Source organism: Peromyscus maniculatus, chromosome 5 (assembly GCF_049852395.1).
Source record: "Peromyscus maniculatus bairdii isolate BWxNUB_F1_BW_parent chromosome 5, HU_Pman_BW_mat_3.1, whole genome shotgun sequence".
Classification (NCBI taxonomy): Eukaryota; Metazoa; Chordata; class Mammalia; order Rodentia; family Cricetidae; genus Peromyscus; species Peromyscus maniculatus.
Genome location: NC_134856.1, coordinates 125,913,889 through 125,938,051, shown reverse-complemented (window position 1 = coordinate 125,938,051; position 24,163 = coordinate 125,913,889). Strand labels below are relative to the sequence as shown.

At 39.9% G+C, this 24,163-nt stretch overlaps 1 protein-coding gene across 14 annotated transcripts in view; it reads right to left on the bottom strand.

The window, feature by feature from the left end:
• Positions 1-24,163, bottom strand: part of Jarid2 (jumonji and AT-rich interaction domain containing 2) — a 193,096-nt gene that overhangs the window by 59,561 nt on the left and 109,372 nt on the right. For 11 of the 14 annotated variants that reach the window (XM_076573248.1, XM_076573251.1, XM_076573244.1 and 8 more), the window contains one exon: positions 12,646-12,787. The exons of 1 other annotated variant lie outside the window; for it this stretch is intronic. Coding sequence is in view for 8 of the 13 variants with exons in the window: in XM_076573244.1 (XP_076429359.1) it covers positions 12,646-12,787 (142 nt within the window). In the remaining 5 variants the exon portion in view is untranslated. Of the gene's footprint in view, positions 1-12,645; positions 12,788-19,623; positions 19,895-24,163 lie in introns of those variants that run through there. 2 more of the 14 variants (XM_015991108.3, XM_076573243.1) reach the window with 2 other exon arrangements.

Here is a 24,163-nt window from a genome sequence, read left to right as displayed (position 1 = left end):
ATGGCCAACGTAGAATCTTGCTTAGAGAGATGGGGGAAGGAGGGTTTTAGAAGAAGTTTAATTACTCTCCTCCTTCTACAATCCTAAATATGCCCTAATCTCTTTGATTTAGGAGGCATCCATCTTTAGCTATGTGTGTCAACAGGCTGCCAATCCCCACACACTCCTGTCTATCAGTCCTGGGAAGTGTGGAGATGGTTCCAGCTTCAGGAATTTGTAACTGAGCCTAGTGAAAATCATTTCCAGCTGGGCACCTAAAAGCCCTCAGAAAACATCTAAGATACTAACTCTGGTACTCTGATGGGTCTTCTATGTTTTAATTCTACAAAAGGACAGCTTCATAAATAACACTCATTATGGTTTTTAAACTTTATGGAAACTTTCTTCAAAAAATTAACTCAGGCCAGGCGGTGGTAGCAGACGCTCATAATCCCAGCAAAGGCAGGCAATCTCAGAGTTCAAGGCGAGACGGTGTCTACGCAACAAACAAATGAATGAATTGAAATTAGGTAGCTGGTTGTGGTGGTATATACCTTTAATTCCAGCCCTGTGGAGGCAAATGCAGCAGAAGAACCATTGCAGGTTTGAGAAGAAAAAGCAGGCAAGCAGGCAGGACGACTAGATCTTGAAAAGCACAAGAGAACGGAAGTCCACCTGAAGTTAGTGTGACAGGAGAAACCAATGGGACCATCAGACAAGAGGATGGCAAGTTCTCTTGACTCACTAAGTAAAGATAGCTGCTGACAAGTCTCTGCTTTTACTTTGAAGAGGACTGACACTGTTGTCAAAGTGGATAGGAAAGGGACTTACTATGAGGGAACTTACTCAGAGGGAAATTACATTTATATGGTCCATCTCAGTATCTATATTGAGAGTTACAAAGTTTTAATGTGGGAGAATACAGTGTCAACGGAAAGTCAGGTGGAGGTGGACAGAAGACAGACCAACACCTTACTATACACAGAAAGAACAAGTGAGGATTATACACATACACTCCACTCTAATTTGATAGACTGACAAAAGATCTGAACTGTTGTTAAGTAGGATTGTGTGCTTCTGAAATTATGATGGCTCCTTTACAAGCATTTTCTTGTACTTTATTTAGCTACCCTTAGAATTTGTTTATTCTCAAAATACAAATGTTTGTCACACACCAGATACTCTTAACAGGCACAGAAAATAGAAAGATAAACAAGGACTATCCCATCTGTCCAGGAGTTAACAGCCACACTCTGAAAATCTGAGCATCAAAGGGACACAGTCATGACAACACCCCTTGTGACACAAACACAGGAGAAAAGCAAAGCACTGGTGGTACTGACTTATACCAACCCTGTGTGAAATTAGCTTTAAGGAAATCTATGAAGACTCTATCCACTCTGCAAAACAAAGCCAATGACCATACAGCAAGGGAGAAAAGTCTTGTCTGGTATTTTTCATAAAGATTGGGGGTTGAGGGAGGGGGTGCACACACCATCTATTACTTCTATCTCCTCTTTGAATTTCAAGTGAAAAGAATGAGCCAAAGGCTACTGGAAACAAGTCATGCTGGTTGCTCCCTTCCCTTGTTGGTGGGCAGAAGGGAACGAGCATCAAAGAGCACTCATCATCTCATTCTGAACACTTAGTTGCACTGCTATTAATTGAGCTTAGTAGCCATATAAGGCACTACCACCACATAACATTCTGCAAGTGTAAAAAAGTGTGTGTGTCTAATAACCCCCACGTGAGTATACCTATGTGATTCACAAGTGACACTTAGGGCTGTCACCTCCACCACAATCCTGGTTAACTCCAAACCCTTACAAATCTACATCTAGCTTCTTTCATCTGAATGTGAATCCTTTCAAACTAAATTTCAGCATGGAAGATTTGGAGACTGATAAAATGTTCCAGGATGGCCAATCTATTCAAAGATGTCAAGGTGATGTATAGATTTGTCCGCTAGGGGTATGTAAAGGAGAACAAAAGCATGTGTCATCAGTTCATATTTCAAAGAACCGTAAAAGAGAAGGCAGGAAGTGCCCAGGTCTCCATGGAAACCACAAAGCATGCCAGACCCTAATTTGCATGTAACTTGGAACTGATATCCCTGCAATCTGATCTCTGAAGCGACAAAATGGCCTCAGCAGTACTAAAATTGCTTCAGAGGCTCTAATAATTTTCCTTAAATAAACCAAATTAATAGAAGTCTGTGTTTACTTGGACTTTAGGAAAATATAGGATTAAATATGCATTCCCATAAGTGACTAAAAATTTGTCCTTGGAAATAACTAATAACTAAAACTATTGCTGTCAATATGTTAACTTTGTAATCCCCACCATCCCACATTTAAAGTGTGCATAAACAAGGACGCTGTGATAACCTGTAGAGCCATCATCACTAGACAAAGCCCTACATTTAGCAGAAAGGAAAATTTCTACTGTAAAATAGTTTCACTTAAAAAAAAAGAAAAAGAAAAAAAAAAACCTAGAAAGGTGCTGGCTTAGGTTTTGCTATGTGACCCAAGGTGACCTAGAATTCCAGATCCTCCTCCCTTAGCCTCTTCAGGTTGGAAAACATGTGACCACACACTTTTTCTTAAGACATATACACATACTTAAAAATGGAAAATTAAAGCTGGGCGTGATGGAGCACATCTGTTATCCCAACTAATTTGGGAGAAGACAGTAGAATTTCCAGTTCAAAATTAAATCTCTGGGCCTATAGCATGGCTCAGAGTATAAAAGGCACTTGACCCACAAGCATGAGTTCACTCTAATGGAAGGATAGAAGCCATCCTCTGATTATTACTACCTGTGTACTCTGTTGCTTACACACACACATTGCACATGCAAACACAGAAATTCAAGGCAGGAAAGATGGGTAATAGCACTTAACTCCACAAGCTGACAACCTCAGCTGGTTCCCCAGAGTACGTGTAAAGGTGAGAGGACAGAACTAAAATCCCAGAATTCTCCAATGTCCTTCATAGTCGCACTGAAACATGGACCACCACCCCGCAATGGTGATCATTTAAAAAAAAAAAAATCTATCTCAAATAAATAAATCACAAGATAAGAGACCAGAACTCTGTCCAGGATCTGTTTCCTCCTACAGATGAAAAGGTCATGCAAATGCTACTGCACTGCCTCTGAGAACATCTTGGCCTGGGTTGGAAATAAAGATTGATTGACAGCAGAAGCATTCTAGAGGTCCCTTGTCTGGTATGGAGATAGGTTATTTTTTTAATGCCAATAGCTAGCTAGACTAGCTACTGTGGTTCAAGACTGTCCAGTTGGGCCTGCCCAGCTTGTTGCAGACCCCTGACTTTGTCAGGCTAGAATTTCACGCTCCTGGTGAAGGTACCCATGGATATGGAGAGCATCCTGCTCGAACTACAGCTAATTTTTCTAAACCATGGAATTGTGTAAATTCTGAAGCTCCCCATGGGAAAGAATGTTTCACTACAACTTGATTTCATCTTCTCCCACAAACCCTCCTGCCTCAAATGCTTATCAGATGGCTGGAGTGAGCATAGCAGCCTTTAGCCTCTTCCAACCCTCTGTGGAAGCCAGTCAGGGAATTGAATGTCAGACCTTCTTAAAGGGTGAGCTTTGAGGCCCAGTCAACAATGGGTTAATGGTGGTCAGTACCACACACCAACCAGGACTGTTTAAATGATTGATGAGTCCATCTTTGGTCCTCACTCACTTTAGAGGGCCCCTTGGGTCAGCAGTTCTTGACTTATGGGTCTCAACCCCTTTGAGGGTTGCATAACAGATTTACATCACTATTTATATTTTATTTCATACAGTAGCAAGACTACAGTTATGAAGTAGCAATGAAATAATTTTGTGATTTTGTGATTGAGGGGTCACCACAACATGAGGAATCCCAGCATTAGGAAGGTTGAGAACCAATGGGTAGGGTGATAGCAGTGGAGGGAGAACTTGAGAAGGGTGGAGTAAGAGAAACCTCCTCAAAGGTGGAGAACCCGGAGAGAACAAGTAAATTCCACCCAAGATCAGAGAACAAAGAGACAGCAGCCCTTCCCATCACTTCCTAATCATGGCCCCAAGGAAAGAAAGTAAAGAGAGTAAGGGAAAACCATCACCCAGGCATAATAAACTAGTGCTTCACCAACAAACTACATTCACCATACATCTTATTAATTGCTGTGAACAGAGGCCATGGCAGGGCAATTCTTTTGTGTGTGTGTTGGTTGGAAGTTGCGTGAGAAAGGATTTCTTTGCTAACAGTACTAATTGTGCTAGAACTTGCTTTGTAGTAGACCAGGCTGACCTTGAATTCACAGAGATCCACCTGCCCAAATGTGTACACTGCCATGACTTTAAATACAATTTCAGAGGCTTAGTCCATTATCATCATGTCAGCAGGCATGGCAGACATGGTGCTTGAGAAGTCCTTGAGAGCTAGAGAGAGTGAGAGAGAGCGAGAGAGACAGAGACAGAGATTGGGCCTGACATTGACTTTTGAACCCCAAAGTCCTTACCCTGTGACTTACTTCCTCCAACATGGCTACACCTTCTAATTCTATCAAAGGGTTCCGTTCTCCAGTGACTAAGCATTGAAATATATGAGCCTTTCCCTTAACAAAAGCCTGAGTTGTACCTTAAGACTGCTTATGCAGAACAAAGTAGGCAATGAATTGTGAGAAAGACACCGAGGCTCAATGGATTGGAGTAATGGAAAAGACTTCTATAACCCAACCCCACCAACACCCCCTAACAAAACAAAGACAGATCTGGTTGTAAGAAATCATCTGTCAGGCAGTTAAAAATTCTAAGACAGAATGGGAGAGAAATGGGTTCATTTCACCTTTCAGGCTATTTGCTTGAACAGTTTCAAGCTGCCAAACTGTGAGCTAGGGTCTACTGCAAGATAGGAAATTGGAGGTGTTGTGATAGCACAGGACTGAGGTCTGAATAAAGATCCCCAGGGAAAACCTAGCTATGGAATCTAAATAAGGCACATGGTAAATCCTCCAGGTAATAGAGCATACACATTCCACTGCAGAAACAAACCAAGAGCTCACCTGCTCTATACTATGCATCTGAGACACACTAGGGCCCTTGCTCTCACCTTGTGAACATGTTCTCTAAGAAAAGATTTAAGCCTAAGGTTAAGCCACAGACTGCAACAATACCCGTCTCCCAAAGCAAGAATAGCATGGAACTAACTATGAGGCAGCATACACCTTTATCCTTGCCCTCTAGCCACAAATATGTTCAGACCACTGTTGAAAAATAAAGACAAAGTCACAACATTACCACAGACCTGCCTAGGAGTACCACTAAGACCAGCTGGCAGAATTGTTCTCAGGGGTCTGAGACCTCAGGAGCCTTCTCTTGCCCATAAAGATATAAAACTCTAATAGCAGAGGATTCCACCAGGGCTTTCATATACTCATGTATTTTGAATGAATTAAGCTGAAGGTTTTTCCCTTTTTATCTACTGTTAGTTTATGAGGAACAAAAAAGCCATTCGTTACATAAAAATTGGAAGAAGGGAACATATATATTGGTGTACATGATTTGAGGGACCGCAGACAGGCAGAACACCAAGGTGCTCAGTGAGCGTGGGTGGAATTCACCCATGGCTCAGTTCCTAAGACAATGGCTATCCCTTTGTCTTTCCCCTCCTCTCCCCCAGAGGAAGTATCTTCAAGAATAGAGCCTATGGGGTCTGGAGAGATTGCTCAGTGGTTAAGAGCACTGGCTGTTCTTCCAGAGGAACCAGGTTCAATCCCAGAACCCACATGGCAGCTAACAACTGTCTGTAACTCCAGTTCCAGGGCACCTGACACCCTCATGCAGGTCAAACACCAATACATACTTAAAAAAAAAAAAAATTAGAGCCTATATTTGACACATGATTTGAAAAGTTACATGGTAGTTTGAATGCTACGTTTGCATCTTATTAATGCAGCTGTAAAGTATGAGTAATAAAAAATATCACAGATATTGAGAGATTTAAGTGGTTTTATTAATTTGTACCTATCTTGTCAATGAAAAGCCTCTTTTACTCATATTTTTATAACTTCAAAGACAAACATTTCTAATATTCACATGATTTACTACTTACAAGCCAAACACATTAATGCTGAAATATTATTTCTCATTAAAATAAATGAAAAGCTGGTAGTTGGGCTATGATATATACTTGTTGGGTGATTCTCACTCACAGAAGAAATGCATATTTTTTGGCTAAGAGAGTATAGAATCAGGATTTACTACTATCTGTCTATATATAAGAACTAAAAGCCCACAGAAGACAACTGAACCAGCTTGGTAGTAGTGAAATGTGTGTGCAAATGTATGATGTGTGTATATGTTTGAAAGTATGGGTACACACTTGGTACAGCTGTCCACTCAACAATGTTAGGATGAAGGCTTGAACTCAGCACCAAACTATCTATCCAGTCTCAACTTATTCATTTTAAAGAAAAGAAATTTCCAGGATACAACAGAGAGGAAAAACTCAGGGCCTGGATAAAACAAGTTGAGGATGAGTTCCAAGCCATCCAGAGATATACAGTAAGACTCTTGTCCCCATCCATCCCACAAGAGAATAAATAACTAAAATGATAAATAAGTAAATAAAATCCATAGTTGATTAAAGTTTGTGGGAGCCACAGTGACTCCAGCTTGTGGCTTGATTCCATCTTGACTCAAGGTCAGGGAGTTCAAGCTTATCTTTGCTCCATAAGACTTGATAACAGATGATTGGCCAAAGGCGTGGTTACTTGTTGCTGAAGGGCTTCTCTCCAGCTTCCACCAAGCCCCGCAGTCCCATAATCCAAGTATAAAATAATCATTCAGACACTTATATTACTTATAAACTGTATGGCCATGGCAGGCTTCTTGCTAACTGTTTTTTCTTTAATCTTAAATTAACCCACTTTTATAAATCTATACCTTGCCACGTGGCTGGTGGCTTACCGGCGTCTTACATGCTGCTTGTCCTGGCGGTGGCTGTAGTGTCTCTCTCCCCTTTTTTCTGTTTCCCCAATTCTCCTCTCTCCGTGTCTCGCCTATACTTTCTGTCTGGTCACTGGCCATCAGTGTTTTATTTATATAGAACGATATCCATAGCAGTTACTAGATGTTTTTTAAGAGGTGTTTATGCTTGCATGTTCCCTGAACCATGGTAAGCGGTCTTTTGCCCTGTTTGCTTTGGGTATAAAAAAAAAAGCTGTGAAAAAAAATTCTGGGCTGCTGAGGTATTGACTCAGAGCCCTCCCAAACCTATCCTGTGTCTTTCATGTCTCTGTTTTTCCTAGCAGTTTTTTTCTCAATTCTCACTCCCTATCCAGGACTATTTGACATGTCAGGCAGAACCCCACAAAAGTGAAATGTTTTTAAAATAACAAGACTGGAAAAGGCAAACTCTCAATGAGGTAAAGGCAATTTCCAGCACACAAATAACATATGTGTGTTCAAGTTTCCAAGTGAGGAAACACACACACACACACACACACACACACACACACACACACACACACACACACACTTTTATGAAATAATGGCATCTATTTTGTAGAAGCAGTGGTATCTGAAGACTAAATAGTAATAATATATATAAGCCCAACAAACAAGAAAACATAAGACAAATTATATCTCCAAGTTTGAACCAACACTGACTACTAACTAACTGTAAAAGCAATTCCTAGTATGGAGAATGACAGCAGATTCTTTTTTAAGAATCATGCAACCAGTAGACAGAAACAGTGTCACTGGTACGCTGCTGGAGAATCACTTTTATCATGACATTCTATAGAGAGCAAAAATGACTCTCAAATAAGGAAGTGCTGCTATTCATATGCACAACTTCCACAAAATAAGTTTTTAAATAAGGGTCAAACAAAGGACAGTTCATCCATCACATAACCAGCAATTAGAAATACTAAAAATTATTCCAGTAAAAGAAAATGGTACAAAGGCATTTAGATCTAAGAAAGAAAAGCATAAGTAATGTCAACCAGGTCGATAAATTGAAGTGCTAAATACACAGGGCAGGGTTGGGCACACCGTTAATACCAGCACTGGGGAGACAAGAGGCAGGCGGGTCTCTGATTTCCAAGCCAGCCCAGTCTATGTAGTGAGTTCCAGGACAGCCAAGACTACATAATAAAGACACTTTCTCAAAAAAAAAAAAAAGGGGTGGGGGGGAGGGAGTGGGGTTGGGGGCAGAGCTGCACGTACAAAAAAAAGTACTAAGTACATCAATATTTACTTCCACAATGATCTTACCAAAGACATTACATTTGTTTTGTACCTGTTTTTGCTTATGAATATGAAGCACACTTCAGTCACTAAAGCCCTAAAATCTTAAGCCACTATAGAATTTATCTGTTCGTAAAATACTCTTCACATTTGTAAGAGAATTTGGAATATCCTGGGCACAAAAATCTAAATCAAATATTAAAAGAAATGTGGTTGTTATGGGGGCACCAATAACAGTTAATCCATGTAGCCTTAAACAATACTACTAATTCATATGTTTGGCAGAGATACCTAACCCTTCAATTCAGTTGTGGTTCTTAAAACTTCATTCCATTTTATGCTGAGGTGCAGCAATTAATTCCAAGTACTAGGTGCTATCTCCTTTCCAAATCTAGAAACCACAAGTATCAGGAATCTTTACAGGAAAAGTATCAGGAAAAGGCAGTTTATGTTTGAACTGAATAATCTTTGTACATGGCCTACGCTGGCATTATTCTATCTCGTTACTTAGAAACTTTGGCATTTGTTTTGAAAAGCATGTTAGCATATACCAAAGGCATGATTTACTTTGGAAGACTATCTTACGGTCAGTGATTTGGACTTTATAAACTAGGGTCTCTACCCCAAACTGAAAAGATGATCCACACATCAGCCTTCATATATGGCAAGTATCTAATCTACTTCATTTGGAAGACACTGCTCAAACAAGCAGAAAACTCTAGCAAGCCAGCTCTGTCTTCTATGAAAAGCAACTTCTATGATTGATTATTCCAGGATAGAAGAAATATTTGGGGCTTTAATCTCTAACCCACTCTCCATAGAGGAAAGTTCTAAGGAATTTGAAATGAGTTATAAGAGCTATGGATTCTAACTATTCTCTATTTTCTGTCTTCTAAATATGTCAGGAACAACCATGGCACAAGTATATTGAGCAAATACAGCTTAACATGATTTCCAGAAGAGAGCACTTTGTGAGAACAAGCACATTTTAACCGAGAGGAATTTTTTCTAAAAGCATGTTAGAAGTATCATCACAACAAAAAAGTGATTTCCTTGGGTGGAAAGTCAACCTAGATAAGACCAGAATATGAGGTGCCTTCGCTGCATATTCACTCTAGTACGATGATATCAACACCATGACCTCACCGTCCTTTACTTTCTTCTTCTCCCCGCTAACAGACAAAAGGCAACTAAGACCATATGCACAGCAGGAGTAACTAACTGGTAAAAGAACAGCTATCAATTACCAGTTCAGATCCTCCTAGCAATGGGGTTGACTTTGGATAAAGAAATAACGAGCCTGGACTTTTAGGATTGAGTCTTTTTTCCCACAGCTTCTAAATATCTAAATAACTGACTCTATACACATTCTTCCTACTATCTATTAAGAATGGCAGAGAGAAGCAACATTGGCTGCATGCAATCCACCCAATCCATGTAATCTGCAGCGTAGAACAAAAAACATTAGATACTTACTCTGGGCTTGATGCTCTATCTTCTGAGATACACACCCCATTTTTGTATTGGAAAAGTAAAATACACGAGGTGATAAACACACAGTAAGATTAATCCTTAGTACCACAGTAAATACTACACTGAGCAATCTACAGAAATTCCATTTCCAAGTCTGCTTTTAAATACAATGTTGAAATTCATCCACTAAGTAGGGAACAGGAACAAAGCAAAGGATTTCTTCAAACTGTAAAACAAAAATATACTTATGTCATTGTTGCCAAGCCACGCATGGCCCTAACAAAACTACTGATTCAAGTCTATAAACCTGCCTGCAGCTCTAAGGAAATTAGGGCACCTCACACCAGCATCAAAAAGTATTATTGGAGCTACATAGGTAGCTGAACAGTTAAGAATATGTACTACTCTTCAAGAGTATTTACTACTCTTCAGGAGGACACGAATTTGATTCACAAGACCAACATCAGACAGCCTTGAGCTCCAGAAGGACCCAACAACTCTGGCTTCTGCAGGCACCACTGTGGTATTGTGTTCCCCCCAAATATTGTGCATGCTAATAAACTTATCTGGGGTCAGAGACAGAGCAGCCACAATATTAAACATAAAGGATAGGCAGTGATAGCACACGCCTTTTATCCTAGCATTCCAGAAGCAGAAATCCATGTGTTCAAGGATACAGACAGGCATGGTGACTCATCACGCTTTTAATCCCAGAAAGCAAGCCTTTAATCCCAGGGAGTGGTGGTAGAAAGCAGAAAGGTATATAAGGTTTGAGGACCAGAAACTAGAAGCATTTGGCTGGTTAAGCTTTTAGGTTTTGAGCAGCAGTTCAGCTGAGACCCATTCTGGATGAGGACACAGAGGCCTCCAGTCTGAGGAGACAAGACCAGCTGAGGATCTGGCGAAGTAAGGTAGCTGTGGCTTGTTCTGTCTCTCTGATCTACCAGCATTGACCCCAATAACTGGCCTCGGGTTTGAGTTTATTAATAAGAACTTTTAAGATTCATGCTACACACCTCCACCCATGTACAGATACCAACATAGCAACACATGTGCATACATTAATAAAAATTGTGAAAATAAAAAAATAGTTATGAAAACTCACCATCACCTGTCCAACCATAAGCCACACACATAGCTAAGTTTTACTAGTACAGTTTGACTGTTAGCTCAAAGATACTGCAATGAATGCTACTTTTCCCCTCGTATTTCCTTTAGCTCCAATGAAATCTTTTGCTTTAATTTAAAAAAAAAAAAAATTTTTTTTTTTTTAATTTTACATGTATGACTATTTCTCCTGAATGTATGAAAGTTACCAAATACAAATCAGATCCCCTAGAACTGGACTTACAGGTGGTTGTGAGCTACCATATCGGTGCTGGGAATGGAACCCAGGTCCTCTGTAAGAACAACAAGTGCTTTTTACTACTGAGCCATCTCTCTAGCACCCTACAATAAATGCTTAAATTTAGTAAGAAAGATATTTGACACAACAACAGAAAAGATAGTTAGTGGTGGTTAAATTTTAGCATAACAAGGTGTTTCCTTGTTCTATTGTCCTATAAATTCAGATTAAATGACTACTTTTCCCTCAGCTGCCCAACCACACAATGTATAAAAAGTCAGTAGCACTGTCATCCAGGGATTGAGACCTCCTGACACTGGGTTTGGTCAGTCACACTTGCAGTAGTGCATGTTGGCTTATCTAAGCAGAGACTCAAATAGGAGGCCGAAGGCTGAGGCCAGAGACATAGGCACCACCCAGGCTAGAAGGAACAGATAATGTCACACATTACAATGTATTTACTCAAGAGACTGCTTTTTCTCTTCCCCACCCCCCTCCAGCCTTCAAATCTAGGGCTGGTTCCCTTTACAAATGGAGAAAGAGGACCCTTATGGAATACAGTAACAGGCTCATCATTGAAACACTCACTGAGTCTGTGTACTGATTGATTCCTCTCATGCTCTTGCTCACTACATTAAAAAATCAAATAGACGAATTAAGACAGTGGTGAGAAGTGAGAGGCAATGACAGTCAAAGTCAAGAGACCATATGCTGTTAGACACCAGGAAAAGCAAACTAAGAATCTGAGCTATGCATCCCAACTTTCAAAAAAACAACTATCAAGTATAATATAAACACGTGGCTAATTTCCTTCCCTTACTTTTCAGTGTGCTCGGTTGGAGATAGACATCTAAGTGGATTCCAAAGGGTAACTATACTGTCAGATGAGATCAGCCAGGAAGCTCAAACCAAGGGAATCTTTCCTTTGAATAATCTAGTCATAACAATACAGTAAACTATCAAATGCAAACTGCAAACAAACTGAAGAGTAAATCTGAAAGGGGGGACAGTAAGACATGAAACAGGGTGAATACCAGCAAGGAGATTTTTCAAGACCCAGATAGAACTGTTATGTAGTGTCATTGCCACAAATCTTGAAACTGCTTTACTCCTTATTGAACTATATTAAGTAATGTAGGTCAATCATTTAGAAATGACAGTGTTATGTGTGAAGAACTGATTCTACAGTTTGGTTAAAAGTAAACATATTAAGAGTATACACAGTAAATTCTAGTTTCGTATGACAAGAACAATACCTTTCAATAATACCACATTAAGTTGATAATATTTAGGGGGCAGGGGGGGTCTCTCGTCACAAATGGCAAAACCAAATCTAACATATATTTCAGAACATCTATAAGAAGAAACATGACTATTTAGGCATCAAAATGGTTGACTCTGGTCAATTGTTATGGCAGGCCATAACATCTTTGATTATTACTACTCCTATTTAGAAAGTCTCAGTTCTGACTCCTCTGTGAAAATCAGGAGATTGTGAGTAGACTTACACTTGTTCCCATGTGGCAAACATTAGCAACCAAATTTGCAATGCCTGTTTCATGATGAATTCACTAATACTTTTAGCCTTGGGTACTAACCTTTTCCTCGACGGCCCTTCTTCAAAATCTGAAGAACTAACATCGTTGCTAGTAGAGGACACTTGGGATGCATCGTCCTTCTCATTCTCTGACTGCTCTGACGCTGGTCCTAACGCCTTAGACTGGTCATTACCAAGGAGCCCTACAGGTGAGAAAAGGACAAACACTTCAGTACAGTATTAGGAGCCGCATTTTTCCAGTCCACCTGTGTAACAGCTGACAGGAACAGAACAACACTGACAAGCACATACAAACCCTTAGGAAGGGTAAAGAAGAATTAAGCTTCATTCTATAAGGGAGTCAAAGACCTACCTAACAGGAAACAAGTAAGAGAAGGAAATCCAATGTAGGTGTGGGGGAGAAGAAGAGACACGGGAGATGGTGTTGGTACATAGACAGGGTGTCAATATGCAGCCCAGTCTGACCTGAATGCCTGATCCTCCTACCTCAGCCTCTTAAATGCTAGGATAAAAAACCTGACTAAATAAAGTACATTTTTTAATCATCTCTTGTGCCTAAAGGGTGGAAAAGTTAAAAGAAATGACAATTATCATGAAATCCAACTAGCTGTTTTTTAAATAAGTACCAATTAGTAAATGCTTACAAAATATAATAAAATCACTTTTGGAACTGCCGTTAAAACCAATCAATACCAGTCCCATGTAGAAATACCATTACCTCATAACCACATCTTAGAGTCAAACTAGAAATCCTAATGCAGCCATTAGTTTAGCTGGTAGAGAAATGGGTAGGATACTCAATCATTGGGGCTATACAAACTATACTTCAAAAGCCATACTATACTTCAAAAGCCATTAGAAATGTGACTGGGGCCGGAGTCCACTTCAATTCCTTTGTAAGAGAGAGAGACTGAAGAATAAAATTTGAGGCCCCTCCCTTCAAAAATGTAGTACATAAGTGTATGTGGCTAATTTTATCAGGAAAAAGTGAAAGGAAGAAGATTAAGTTTTCTACTGTGTTCACAGGGACCAAACATAACACACATGTTCCTACGTTTATTTAGCACTACACATGAAGAAACTACACATCCAGGGAACAGGCAGAGAAGTCAAGTCAGTGCAGCCCGGCAAGGAGAACAGGAAAGAATGAAATTACCTACCAACACAAAAAGATGGAATAGGAGACTACTTTAAACCAAGAAAAGTGCTGCTGGGTGAGGATGGGTAAGAAACGGTCTTCTGCCCTCTGAAGTTTGCCACTTCAGACTCAGGTGAGAATGTGAAGCTATTAGATTGCAGCTTTACTCCCGTCTTCCAGGAATTCAAGGCAGACACAGGAAGAAGAGCAGACTCTTCAATTTGAACTTGCCCCAGATTCACATGTCCCGTTCTACACAACTAGTTCTCCCTCCCAGATGATGCAAAGCTAGTTGAAGTCCATGTCTACTGTCAGTTAATGGAAGACCTATTGTTCCTGAGCCATAAATAAGCTAGGGTAAACCTATATAAGAACCCAGGCAACTGACTATGACCACAGGCAATATTTCAAAAATACCCAACAAATTCTATCTACCTTTTTTTCAGTAGTTCTATCAAGAGAAACTCAGCCATACCACTCTTGAACATATACCCAAGGAATGATCAATCATACTGCAAAGATACATGCTCAACTATGTTCATAGCAGCACTATTTGTAATAGCCAGAACCTGGAAACAACCTAGATGCACGTCAACCTTAGAATGGATTAAGAAAATGTGGTACATATACACAGGAGTACTACTCAGCAGAGAAAAACAATGGCAGCATGAAATTTGCATGGAACTAGAAAATATCATCCTGAGTGAGGTAACCCATACCCAGAAAGACAAACATGGTATGTACTCACTCATAAGTGGATACTAGATATAAAGCAAAGAACAATCAGATTGCAACCCACAGAACCAGTGAGGCTATATAGCAGGGGGGACCCTAGGACAACTGTGGCTTATAATAAGTTTTGGTTTTACTCAATTACTGAGCAAGCCTCAGTGAAACATTTCACTATTAGGATAAGAATTTATACTGTATCAAGCTGATGATTGATAGATAGATAGATAGATAGATAGATAGATAGATAGATAGATAGATAGATAGATAAGGTGCAAGGATAGATATAAACAAAATAAAGCAAAAAAAAACAACCAAGCCCCCAATTAGAGTAGGAAACGGTGGTGGTGAGGTGAATGTACACACCTAAAAGTCTTTAAAGGACCCCTCCCCACAATAGCTATTAAGCACAAATACTAGGGGCTACATGAGGAAATTGTATGCGATGTACTTTGGACTTTTAGCAGATCTTATGCACTCAGTGTGAGGCAAGAGAGAATGAAGCTGCTCTGATTCTAAGACAAGACTGAGCCATTAAAGGGAGTAGAAAGAGGTGCTCCATTATCCACTGGCATTCTCAAACTAGCACCATAGGGCACTTCAAGTTTTTCCCATTCCAAGTCCCACAAGCAGGACTAGAGAGCAGCATAGTTAGTGTTTGAATCAGACCTTTTATGAAGGAGAACTGACTTTATTCTGTACATGATCATGTTTTGAATTTGAGTACTCCCATCTTGTATAAAAATTATTCAGAAAATTACACGTACTTATAGTTTTCTATATGCTTGGATAAAGCACTCCTCATTCACTCCATTCTCTTTTTCACATCTCCAACTACTGCATTTAATTCCTAATGTTTTAGAATAAATCAGAGAGCCTGTCTGATCTAGGAGAGCTGGATCAGCAAAATAAACTATGATGCCAAAGGGCAGAATGGCCATCATGGCACCATTAGAGGGGCTAATGTGCGTTACCTTTTCTTCTGAGTGCCTAACACAGTCCTGTCAATGTTATCAATTATTATTTTTAGTCGAGAATAAATAATGCAACAGCATCCCCTCCCATACACACACCCCATTTTTAATCTTTTCTAAACCACCACCACCACCATTTTACTGCTAACACAAACATATGTTGGAGACAGGCGGTTAAACAGAGAGGGAAAACTCAACGGCCCTAACTAAGATCCAGCCAGCCTCTGTGCATTTGTTCTCAGCCATTAATATTCAGTAGGTTGAACTTAAATTAAACCAGTCTATTGTCTTTCACAAAAGCAATAAATATGAGCTGAAAATTCAGAATCACTGGCATAAAGACAGCTTGGGGGCTGGGCCTGCCACCTCAACTAGACACCATAAGCTGACAGAAGCAACGTGATACAGCCTGGACATTACTTGTCCACCACTACAGAACCCAGATAACCCCTCCAAGAAATTAAATACAACAGCAAGCTGCTACCAGGGACTCTGAAAGCTCAGTAGCTATTCATCTCATCTCCCAAATTAGCAACAAATGAAAAAGCTCCCAGCACCACACAAGGGTCTGGAACAGCAAAATGAATTCATGTTGGAAACTGGAGATACTGTGTGCATGGTGAGCCTTTTTCCATGTTGCCTTCACATAAAAACGTGTAGGCAAAGTGAAACACAACTTAGGCAAAGCCTCCTTCAACTAAAGAATTTTTAAGCAATCAATGATAACTCGAGATTACAAAACATATACATATAAACACAAGATATTTCTTTTTTAACACCTTGAAAAAATGTAGAGCCTATGATTTTATGTTTTAGACACAAAGAAGGCATGGCAGAATACAAAACCAAAGGAAAACTCTATCCCACAAAGACATGCCAAAAGGGTTAAAAAGAAATGAAAACAGAAGGGCTTTGAAGCTATGCCAATGTTTCTCAAACATCTGGAGCACACCAAACTTATTAGCATATTAGGGAGAGCCAATGTTTTTAGCTTTGTTGTACTAAAGTATGCACAAAAGGTAATTCTGTGTTACAGAGCCAATGCCGTCTGCCACCCTGTTACTGTGACACAAGGTATCATATTACATATTAAACAGTCAAGCATCCAAAGAGCTTTCTTTTTCAACAGCAATTTATCATTCTGTATGTGCCCATACATATGTGTTCACTTTCAGTTGGGAGGAAGATCATAATAAGTAGCCTCCTTGGTTAAGGCAGGGACCCTCTCTGAGGTAATCAGAATGCATGGTTTGCCGCCATTACTAGTGAAAAAACAGAGCCTTGGTTCCCTCAGACTTTGAATGAAACATTGGATTGTCTGCTTTTCAAACAGTACAGGCATTCTGATGCCGGGCCAGCTTCACATGTGAATGTGGATATTAACCCTCAACTGGACACATGCAGGTCAGCAGTGAACATCCAACAAAACAAGGAGGGTAGGGGTGAGCAGGGCAGAGTCTGAGAAGCCCAGCCCTGGCTTGTCCATTGACATGCTTATACCAGGATCCATACTGATGTGGCTGAGAACAAATGACAGTCATAAGGCAGGATCTAAATGACACTTATGGTCAACGAGGCGCAAATGAAAATGGCTTCATACCTCGGATTATAGGAAATAATTATCCTTCTCTCTCACGAGAACAACCCCTCAGCCAACTGAGACTCCCCTTTGTCTCAGATTTCCCATTTTAGTTTTTAAAAAAAAAAAAGTAATCAAAATCCCAGCCCCTATGGAACCTCAAAATAAATTCAAACTACAGAGGGGTAACACTGGATTTTGCTCATTTCTGTCACAATTTTTAATTTTTTTATATAAAAAAATATAGATAATTAATACTGATTTTATATATCAACAATTTACAAGAGACCTTACCTTTTCCCACCAATCTCAGTTCCCACAAACATAATCTTCAGAAATCTAAACCCCCTTTGCAAGGCGCATAATTTGATATGCTATGGCCCAACAAGGTGACAGCGAAAAATTGGACTACAGGTAGAGAACTGTTTCTGATCAAACAAGGCAGCCAGGGCCCCAGGACACCCGGGGCCTTTCCTCACTTTGAGCAATGTAAGAAAAGGCCTAGTGGCCATCTCAATACACTGTAGCAGGTTCACCAATAGTCTGGATGACTTAATCCCTGTGTGAAAGAGAGCCACATCACCCAAAGACAAAAGATACCCCTTTTCAAGCATCTTAACCAACAGTCACAAGAGGAAAGAAGGCTCCAACAACAAGTATCAACAAAACAAAGCTGATAGATGAAGATGAACTTTATATACATTTTTTTTTTTAATTTCTAGTTTTCAGAAAAATACTCTGAATCAGCCCAGAAGTGATCAGAGCACTTGTTTTGGCATTAACCTCATTTCTTGGGCTCAAAGCTCAAGCTCACAATGTATTAATTATTTCTCAGTTTCACTCATTCATGCTAATCATGAGTTCTATAGCAATTAGAACAAGTTGACTTCAGGACTTGCCTCAAACACCTTCAGTGTTTATATGTAATCATTACTCTGCTATCTCAGGCTCTAACTTCCAAATCCATCCACCATTCCAACATCTGTTTACATTTCACACTGACAAAAAGGTCAACCACCTACCAGGCAACCTATTCAGCCATAGCGCAGATCCTTGGATCTCCAGTTACTGAAAATGGTTTCCCAGATTTAAGGCCCAGCACTACCCATCTAAACTCAAAAGCTACCTTCCATGTAAGAAAAAGCACATAACAGGCAATACTGGCCTTTAGAAGGCTGCTGTGGGAAACGAGCTGCAGGACAATGGAACAGATAAGCACAAGAGCCTTTAAAAAAAAAAAAAAAAAACTTTTGTTTTAAAATGCATCAATGATAACAGTGTTTACAAAGTCTTCTATTGAGGCATGGCAAAACTTGGTGTTCCATACAGATAGCTAAAGATTTTCTATAAGAAAGTACAATGTTTGCACATGTTTGATCTTCAAAGCTTCCTATCACTGAATTTGCCCCTCAAATGAAGTACCAAAATGAAGCAGTTCTCCAAAGGAAGTGAAAAATCTGGGTTATAGTACATCAATGAATGTCATAAACTTAATGAGTTTGTGCACTTATCCTTGCTTATACATAGCCAAAGCTGCACATAACCCACACAATTTATCAAAACCTTGGCTACACTTAGACACATAAAGGTTCCAAGTTATGTTTTGTTTGTAGCATATGAGAGAGATTTCCTCCAAGCTCATTATCTCAATTGCACATAAACAAATCAATTGCCTACCCACTTTTCAGATGACTATATTGAGAGTCCAAACAACCATACCAGATGATAGGCCTACTGCTTCCCAACAACAATCTTTCTAATACTGAAATAAAAAGCTGAACTATAATAAAAAGCAAGACTGTAGGAATGTGGCCACAATCTGCCCCCAGCTGATGGGATCCAATATTCATCTGACTTTATACACTCTAATGCAAATATGGAATGCTACAAAATACAAGGAAATAAAGGAACAAATACAGAACCAAATATAAGGAAAAATAACCACAATCACTTACACATGTGGCCCTTATTTACATGCCTCAGTTTCCTCCATATTTTAAGGAAAGAATAACATAAAAAGAATGGAACAAGGGAAATGAAACCAAACATATTTATAAAAGAAACTCAATGTAGGGTGGGAATGAAATGACTTAACTTTAATCAATCATCTATTTTTAAATGATGGCAAATGATCATATGTGTTGGTAAATTAATGTTAATAAAGAGATCAGCTTTTGCTGAATGGCTGGTCAGTCCCCAGAGAAATGCCTAAATTCATACAAGCCTGGTTAAACTGCAGATTTGGTCAAAATGGTCAAGAGAGCTTAATGCGTTAAAAACGGCATTAATTCTCTCTTGTAAATTTCCACGGTATCTTTAGGCTCTAGTAGGAGCCACCATTGCCCTTAGGGAAGATATAAAATCTAAAAGAATATTAAGCAAATCCAAACACATTTTACATAGTGTGTGTGTGTGTGTGTGTGTGTGTGTGTGTGTGTGTGTGTGTGTGTGTGTGTGTGTGTCCCTTGCCACCCATTATAGATAGAATCAGGACCCCCAACAGGAAAACCCACAAAGGCCTATTTCTCCAACAAAAGCCAAATCAGACTGAAACAAATCACAAGCTATTTGTTTTTTCTTTTATTTATAGGAACAGACCTTCTATCCCAGGTTCCTCAAGATAAGCCACCAAAAACTGCACCTGACAGACCCGTGGAGCAGCCATCCTCAGAGCCGGATCATTGCAGAGACAGAGGAAGAAGGACAGAGGAAGGGAGGGAGGGAGGAAGGAAGAGCGCAGTGAGGCAGGCTCCCGAGCACTTGTCAACAATCCTCCCCTGTACGTAATAAGCAAGCGGCAGTGCAGATTCCGCACGGCAATAGGACAGCCGAACAGCAGCGGGGCCAAGGGGGAGGGGAGACAGTCGGGAGAGAACATTATTTATGTGCCTGGAAGAGAATCGAACATTGAAGAGGAGGGGGCATCTGGCTGGCTTTTCCCCTCCCTGGTTTTTACCATCTTTATAAATTAAAATGAGAAAAGGCAAAAGAAAATAGCTTTCCATCCTGCCATTTCCCTGGACCTGCAATGCAGGCAAATCAAAATTACAGAATTTCTGGCACTTAGGGGGAGGGGATATGTTGGCAAGGGACAGTCACAATTTAATTGTACAGACTTTTGTGTTCAAGAGATGGCCTGCTGTACCGTGCACTAAACACCCCCTCCCTCCTGCACACACCCATCTCCAACAACAGCGGGGAACAAGGGCGGCGATTCAATGGTATCCCTTTTTAATATCATAATCTGTGTCATTCAGCACTTGCCTTTTATTTATTTTTATTTGTTTTTTTGGCTGGGAAACCTGGGCAGCTCTCCAGACAGACTGCAGAAATCTCTCTTCACACGCTCCTCCTTCAGCCCCTCCCTCCCCTTCCTGCAATTCCAGCCACCATGGGAGCTTCATTACTCATGAAGTGACCGAGTGGGCAGGCATGAGCCACCACCAGCACAGGACACCCCTCCCCCAGCCATGCTAGGCACCTCCCCATGGCACATAAATTGATCTAATCTAATCAGGCTGAAGCTGTTTTCCCTCATTGTTTCTTGAGGATCTTTCACAAAACAGGCTCTGTAGCCTGGCAGCTGCTGAGGGTGAAAAAGGCATGCATCCAACTGGCCTCCAATAACTCGAGTGCATGTCTCTTTTTTGATTTTTCAAAGTCAATTTCTTTGAAGCTTTTGAACTTCATCTGGCAACGATGATGTGCAAAACACATGCTTTACACTACCCACATGCTTTTTTCTCTTTATGCTCTTACAGGGAAACTAAAGATGGTGGCTGAGCCCATCCATGGGCTGGCTCCATGGGGCATTGAAAGTTCTCCTATAAGATTTATACCAGGGCACTGGGAAACCCCATCCTAATACTTTGACTCTTGTTTAATCTTTCCTGGCTCTTAAAACACAAGCTCTAACTTAATTGAAACCTTGCAAATGCTAAAGGCAGATACTAGCTTTTTCCTGACATCATCTGCCGACCAGTTAGTTATCATGGTCATTTCATAGGTCATCATGACAGACATACTTAAACGCAGCATCTCCTGAGGATGAAGGCAACAATCTTTCTATAAGTCTGTGTGATACCCACCACTTTGAAATGTCAATTAGAAATAGGACCTTATAGATAGATGGCCTGGTGCATATCTCTATTTTATAGATGAAAAACTGTGGCTTAGGCTAGGCTGGTTTGCAACCATACTCCAAGTCATTATGTCTCCTCAGAGAGAAGGTCATTCAAGAGTTCTGTAGCATTAGGGGACAAGTTATATTAAAATACAAGTACAGCTTCTAGAAACAGAGGGGATTCTCTACAACCTTTCCCAACAGAGACCCACAAAACTTTTTCCTATGCAAACCGCTCTTGCAATGCTGTGCAAGTGATTAGCATATGTCCCCTCTGCAGCATAAATCACACACAGTCAACTGAGGACATTTGGGAGATGGGTATCTTTTTTCCCATTTTCAGGATTAATCTAGGATGAAGAGCACCCAGAGCAGGGAGAGGAAAAAAGATAGGCAGATATTTTGATAAATACCAATTATGGGGAAATGAGGTTGAGAAAGGGTATCTGTAACATATACAGCTGGAGAGAATCATATACAAATTCTAGTTTCCCTTAACATTCTCCCACCCCCACTCTGAGAAGGCCAAACTGAAAGAAACCAAGTGTTTATATTTGTCATCTATCTCCTGTTACAAGTTAATCCCACTTCCACTCAGGCCTTTCAGTGGCTCTGAGGCACAAATGAGAGTTGGCACACCAGTCGATGAAATGCTGGCCCACTATCTATTGTCTTGAGTTTGATATTCTACTGTTAGAGGTAAGTTCCAATCTTAAACTTGCCTTTCTCTCCACTTATAAAACGACTTATGATACGGAACAGCAGTTATCCCTCTGCTTATCTTGACTTCCTTGTTCAGAGGCACTTAAAATCATTTTTAGTGTGTTCCTATATACCAGAGCAATTCCATTGTTGCTCTCCCAGAAAACCGTTAGTTTCTCCTGGATACATATCTAGGAGAATTAGTAGAAATCCTTAGACACAAAAATGTTCAAAGTTACAAGTGGAATGAATACAAAATCGGTTCCCCAAGCAGGTGTCAGACACTACATGTACACCAGTATGCTGTCATAATAGTTTCTAAACGTTGACATGAAGACACCAGAAAACAAAGCACTGAGCTCAAAATGCTACTTCTTAAGAGGTTGTAATTTCTGGAAGGATCTCATACCAAAGCAATTCTATGCAGCCATGCAGGTAACATGGCTGCCTTCACCCAACTATTGCCTAAACCTCAGGACACTTGAGAACACCTTTTGCCTCTTCCATAATCAATAATCTCTACCATTCCGTTACTATCATGTTGGGAAAACTCCAACAAATTCTCTAGGTGCATTTAGCTTCTTAAAAAAATAAATAACCAGAGCAAATTCCAACTCATACGATGTCTTGTCTTCTAAGAGACAGACATTTTACGTCTTACTCCATTTTGAGTAAGCTAAAACTGTACTATTTAAAGACCTGTTGTTGCTTCAGAAGGCTAAGACCTTTTGTAATTCAAATAAATAACCAACCCGAAAGGTAAGCTAAGCTGTCTGTAGTGGCTTAGAATTGAGAAGGCTAAGGCAGGAGAACCACAAGTTCATGACAAGCGTAGGCTACCCTAAGCTCCAGGTTACCTTGGGCCATATAATTTAAATATTGCTCTTAAAAGGGCAAACAAGCACAATCACTCAGCCCATATTGAGAGCCAACTGTAAAACAGAAAAAAAGGCAAGCCTTGAGAGTTGTAGTACATCAAAGAAAGGTTCATTCACAACCCGAAGCTGAACAGACACATGGCATGTTAACATTTTTGTTAATTTTACATTATTGTAAAATAATTATTCCCAACAATGTACAATTATTGTACACTGTGTAATTATTCCCAACAATGCAAGAAGTCCATACAAAAAAAAGGAGACAGTATAGGCTGCCATGAGTTAACTGACAGATTACAAGGCTGTGGAACCTCAAATTTGTCAGAAAAGAAATGTGGGCTTTTCATGACCAGACTGTATGGAGCTATGAAAGACTACCAATCCACAGCCATACACTCCATCCATATCTGTGGAATTCAAACAATCACAGATTTTAAAAAAGAAAAAAGAATTGAGGACAATATTTTACAGCTGGATTTAAGAAATGACTCAAGACTGGGGTGCTCTTTCAGAGGATCCAGGATCAATTACCAAGACCCAAAAGTCAACTCACACTGGAATCCCACACCCTCTTTCGGCTTCCTCAGGCACTGCACATACATGGTACACAGACATACACAAAGGCAAATCACCCATACACAAAAATAAAACAATAAATCTTAAAAAAAAAAAAAAAAAAAAAAGAACCTGTCTGTTATAGTGCTCATTTCCTAAACAACAAGACAGCATGGCTATTTCCAGACTCTCTGCTCTGTGTTAGAGACAAATTAATCTAAAAATGCTCTAAGGTAAACAGAAGGATCTGCACAGGCTATTTGTATTCATGTCGGACCTCACTCTATTGCCCAGACTGGACTGAACTGACAATTCTTCTGCTTTGCCTCTCAAGCAACAGAGATTACAAGCACAATTGTATAGCCTGACTATACAATTCCACCAAAGAAATGGCGCTTCCATGATCTTTGGTATCTACCCAAATCCCACAACAATTAGTCAAGGGATGCCTATACCGTAATGTGTCTGCTGGTTCTGTGGCCAAATTTCATTGCATGAATTTTTTTTAAAGGAGTGGGGGGACATTATCCACTGTGCTACTACTTGGCTTTTAAAACTATTATTATTATTATTATTATTATTATTATTATTATTATTATTATTATTATTAAAATGCGGGTACTCTGGCGATTGTATTGTAAGTATTACTTGTGGAAGTTTTTATATAACTGAAATTTCATACACTGGCTCTATACTAAGCAGAACTGAGTATAACACAGAGATCTGGCTTGGAAGCCTTCCAACTGGGGCTGCACTGTGTAATGCGTGCAGTTGCCCTGTTAACATCAGTCCACACCATACAATTACAAAATGAACCACTAACTGTAATAACTTAGAAGAGTGACCCATGTAGGTGGGCAAATTTAGTAAAACTGCCCCG